We start from the raw sequence: 3799 nt of genomic DNA on the forward strand, positions 1-3799 counted from the left end.
GGGCCAGCGTGGCGGTGTCCCGCAGAGATAGCAGTGGCTGCTCACAGCCTGGTGTGGCAGGGGGGACACAAGGGGACACAGATGCTGGTACATACGTGGAGAGGGCACAGATGTTCCTCTGGCCGGAGATGTTGAGGCGGACGGTGGCAAAGGCTCGATCCTGGTTCATCATGCCCGACACCTGAGCAGGGAGGTAGTTGGTAGCAGCCTGGAACATCTTCCCCATGTACCCGCTCCAGGTTGGAGGCTCTTCTGGCCGGCTGAGGGGGTCACAAAGCAGCATCAGTGGGGCTACCACAGCCAGCGTGAGAGAACGGCTCAGGAACAGACCAAACGATCCCCACCTCAGACCCGTGAAGCTTTCTTGGCAGCACCAGCCTGGCTGGACACACAGGCAGGAGGTGAGGGACAGTGGCAGCTAATAAACCTGGAGCAGGCCTGCAGAGGCTGGCAGCAGGGACACTCTGTAGCTTTCCCAAGGACACAGAGTCCAGTTTGCAGTTGGTACTGCTCATGGAGAGGATGTGGTGAGGACATGGAGGCCAGCGTGTAAAGGCAGAGCTCTGAGGCAGACACCCCTGGGACAGGCAGGTTAACCCAGGCCAACCCCCTCACCTGTCAGTGAGATGCTCCAGTTTAAAGATGTGCACGGTCTCCGTGTTGCTGGAAGCACAGAGGAACTGGGAATCCATGCTGAACACCAGGGAGCTGATGTTCACATACCTAGGGCCAAGCAGAGGCAGCAGGAGTCACTTCATGGCATCCTGTTCAGGGGAACTGCAAGGTTTTGCTCACAGAGAAGGGGATGGGGAGGAAGCAGACCCATAAATGGTGAGGAGCACCCTGCCTGAGCTGCTGAGCCTGCGGGCTGGCTGCAGAGCATTCCTCTAATCCCTTTGCTCAGCAGAGCTGGGGTAGCCTCGAGCTAGTGACAAACAGCCAGAGAGGTGGAAATGTCCTTGCTCACAGAGCTGCCTGTGGAGTGAACATCTGCGCCGGCCTCACTACAGCAGATAAGCTGCTGGTACTGCAAAGGAGTATGCAAGGCAGGGGATCCAAATGCTGGATGGTGGGATACAAATGGCACCTCCTCCTGCACAGGGTTCTCTCGGTCACAGCAGGTTTTGTATTGGCAGAAGGGGCTGTAAAATCACAGGCAGGTCAGGGATGGGGAAGAAGGAAGGGTCAGGAATGGATCTACTGAAGAGATCTGAGGGAGCCTGCAGAAGGGCAGCAACAGCCCACTCCTGCCTTGGGCACTTGGGCTCTGCACAGATCACTCAGCAGCTTCAAAGCACCTCTTTGAGAGGGCAAAAGTCAGGCTGTAACTTTGGGGACTTCATTATCTCAAGTAAGAAAGAAGAAAGGAGAGAGTGCCCGGGCTGAATCTACCTCTGTTCTCTGCCATCGCCCTGCTCTGTGACATTGCATCACTCAGCTCCCCAGAGGCAGCTGGGCCAGCGTGGCTGGCTGGCACAATGGCTTTTCTATCTGATATGGGCACTCTTGTTTTCCTTCTGCAAAAGATGCCAAAGCCACCAGGATCTGAGGCTGCCCTGTCCTTCTGTTTACGTTTCTGCTCCGGGAGCCCTCTGTGTACTTGCCACCGACAGAAGAATGAACTGACCTTTTCATCCCTCGCCGGAATTCATACAGCTTCTGCCCCCCAGGAATGGAAAACACACGAATGACTGTGCCCTGCAAAAAATGTGAATGGAAAGATCACGCAGGAGCAGGGCAAGGACCACAAGCCCTTTCTCAGACACACCCAAGGAACTCGGGAAGGGCAAAGGCCCCTCCTGTTTGCCAGCCGGGGTCGATCCGCGCCCGATACACTGGCCTCTTACAAGTCAGAGTCCTCTCAGTGCCCCTCCTCTGCTGGCTCTGATTAAAAACAGCCAGCTCGGAGGTCCAGCTCTTGGTGCCCCAGAGCAGCCCCAGGCAGGGAGCAGGGGCAGAAGGAAGCTGCTCACAGCCCTTCTCACTCACTTTTTCAGAAGCACTTGCCAGCTTGGAGCCGGTGGAGTTGAAGGCGAGAGCGGCCAGCGGCCCATCGTGGGCAGGAATGGTGCAGGCTGTTTTCTGTAAGGCAGAAGGGAATGTGAGGGCAGAGACACGTTGCTCCTCGGCCTGTGTGAGGGCAGGGTGTTCCCTGCCTCCTGCCAAATCCATGCGGATTTGTGGGATCATGTCTCTGCAGGACATCACCACATCCTCAGCACTCCTGCCCGAATCCCGTGGCCCTCGCTGGTCCCTCTCCCAGCAGCGTTCCCCCTTGTGCTCTGCTCCTCCCCTGCTGCAGCTCCTCAGCTCCCACTGCACCTCCAGAGTGACAGCCTTACATAACCCAAACCCTGCATCAACAGCAGATAGTCAGGACCCTGCTTCCAGCCAGGTTTTGTGAGGGAGGCTCTGAACAACTCGCCCTCTCCGTGACTTTGGGGCCCATCCAGCCCACGGCGTGGCAAAGCAGCTGCTCTGGATCCTGTGCTGTGCCTGGAGCAGCTCCAGCCCTCCCTGAGCTACCCTGGACACATCACCCCCATGGGATATGCTCTGGCACTCCTCTAGGAAGCCCGGTAGGAAGCTCCTACAGGAAGCCCCTGTGGGAAACCCAGACCCAGCCTGACAGCAGCTCCTCGGGCTGCAGGGTAATGGGTCACGTTTCCCTGAATATCTGCTACTGGGAGATGGATGTCAGTCTTTCTAGCAGGGCCTGTTGTGACAGGACAAGGAGTGATGGTTTAAAACTAAAAGAGGGAGATCCAGACTAGGTAAAAGGAAGGAATTTTTAAGCAATGAGGGTGTTGAGCCCCTGGCCCAGGTTGCCCAGAGAGGTGGTCGCTGCCCCATCCCTGGCACCATCCCAGGGGAGGTTGGACAATGCTCTGAGCACCCTGCTCTAGTTGGGGATGTCCCTGCTCAGTGCAGGGGGGTTGGACTGGGTGACCTTTAAAGGTCCCTTCCACCCCAAACCCTTCTATGACTCTATGTCCTGATCTCAGAGGCTGTCTGCTTCACGTGGCGTCCAAGCAAGGGGGCTGTGGAATGTGCTCCCAGGGCAGTTCCCTCTCAGTCCAGCTCAGCGGAGTGGATTTATTCATCCTCCCCAAAGGCCTCTCTGGCTTTGCCGTGGCTCTGTTTGTTTGCAGTCCCTGCTGGCTCCCAGGGGGGCGAGCTCCAGGCTTACCAAAGTGTTTCCATCGTACAGGGCGATCTCCCCGCTGGCGGCGCTGCCGGGGTAAGCCAAGAAGGAGTTGGCGTGGTTGATGGAGAGAGCACAGAGACCTGGGGAGGGGAGAGGGACACGGCTCAGCCCACACAGCAGGGATGGGGCCAGGGCCAGGGCCAGGGCCAGGGCCGGTTTTGGGGCAGCGCCTGGCACCGGGTGCAGGCTGGTGGAGCGCTGGCTGTGGGGACACCTGCTGGCATGGGACAGCCTGGCCACCCTCCTCCCCAAAACCTCCCCACAAGGAGCACGGGTGCTGCTTTTGGGCACCGCCCCTCAACCATGAGAAGGCAGGAATAGGAGCACGAGACACGGCAAGGGACACGGGGGGCTCGGGGCTAACAGGACTCGTGTCCAGGCACATCTGGGCACAGATGTGCACAGGGGGAGGTGCTGGGTCAGGAGCTGAGAGCAGCACAGCGTGGACACGGCCCCATAGGAGGCCTGGCACGTGAAGGGTGGCACGGCAGGGCAGTGGCTGCAGGGCTGGGCAGCACCATTTCCTCCTCTGCACAGAAAGGGAAGCAGGGAAGGACCGAGGCCGCTTGTGGAGGGAGCTCCTGCCTGAGG

At 58.7% G+C, this 3799-nt stretch overlaps 1 protein-coding gene across 1 annotated transcript in view; it reads right to left on the reverse strand.

Annotated features, from left to right (window-relative positions):
- LOC103771177 (WD repeat domain phosphoinositide-interacting protein 1-like) overlaps positions 1-3410 on the reverse strand; it is a gene marked incomplete at its 5' end in the record, with an annotated part of 3591 nt that extends 181 nt beyond the window's left edge. Inside the window, 5 exons of the mRNA XM_008938468.1 lie at positions 96-260; positions 616-723; positions 1628-1698; positions 1990-2082; positions 3191-3410. Of these exons, the coding sequence (XP_008936716.1) occupies positions 96-260; positions 616-723; positions 1628-1698; positions 1990-2082; positions 3191-3410 (657 nt within the window). The remainder of the gene's footprint in view (positions 1-95; positions 261-615; positions 724-1627; positions 1699-1989; positions 2083-3190) is intronic.
- Between the last annotated feature and the right edge of the window lie 389 nt (positions 3411-3799).

Source organism: Merops nubicus, unplaced genomic scaffold (assembly GCF_000691845.1).
Source record: "Merops nubicus isolate BGI_N331 unplaced genomic scaffold, ASM69184v1 scaffold31444, whole genome shotgun sequence".
Lineage (NCBI taxonomy): Eukaryota > Metazoa > Chordata > Aves > Coraciiformes > Meropidae > Merops > Merops nubicus.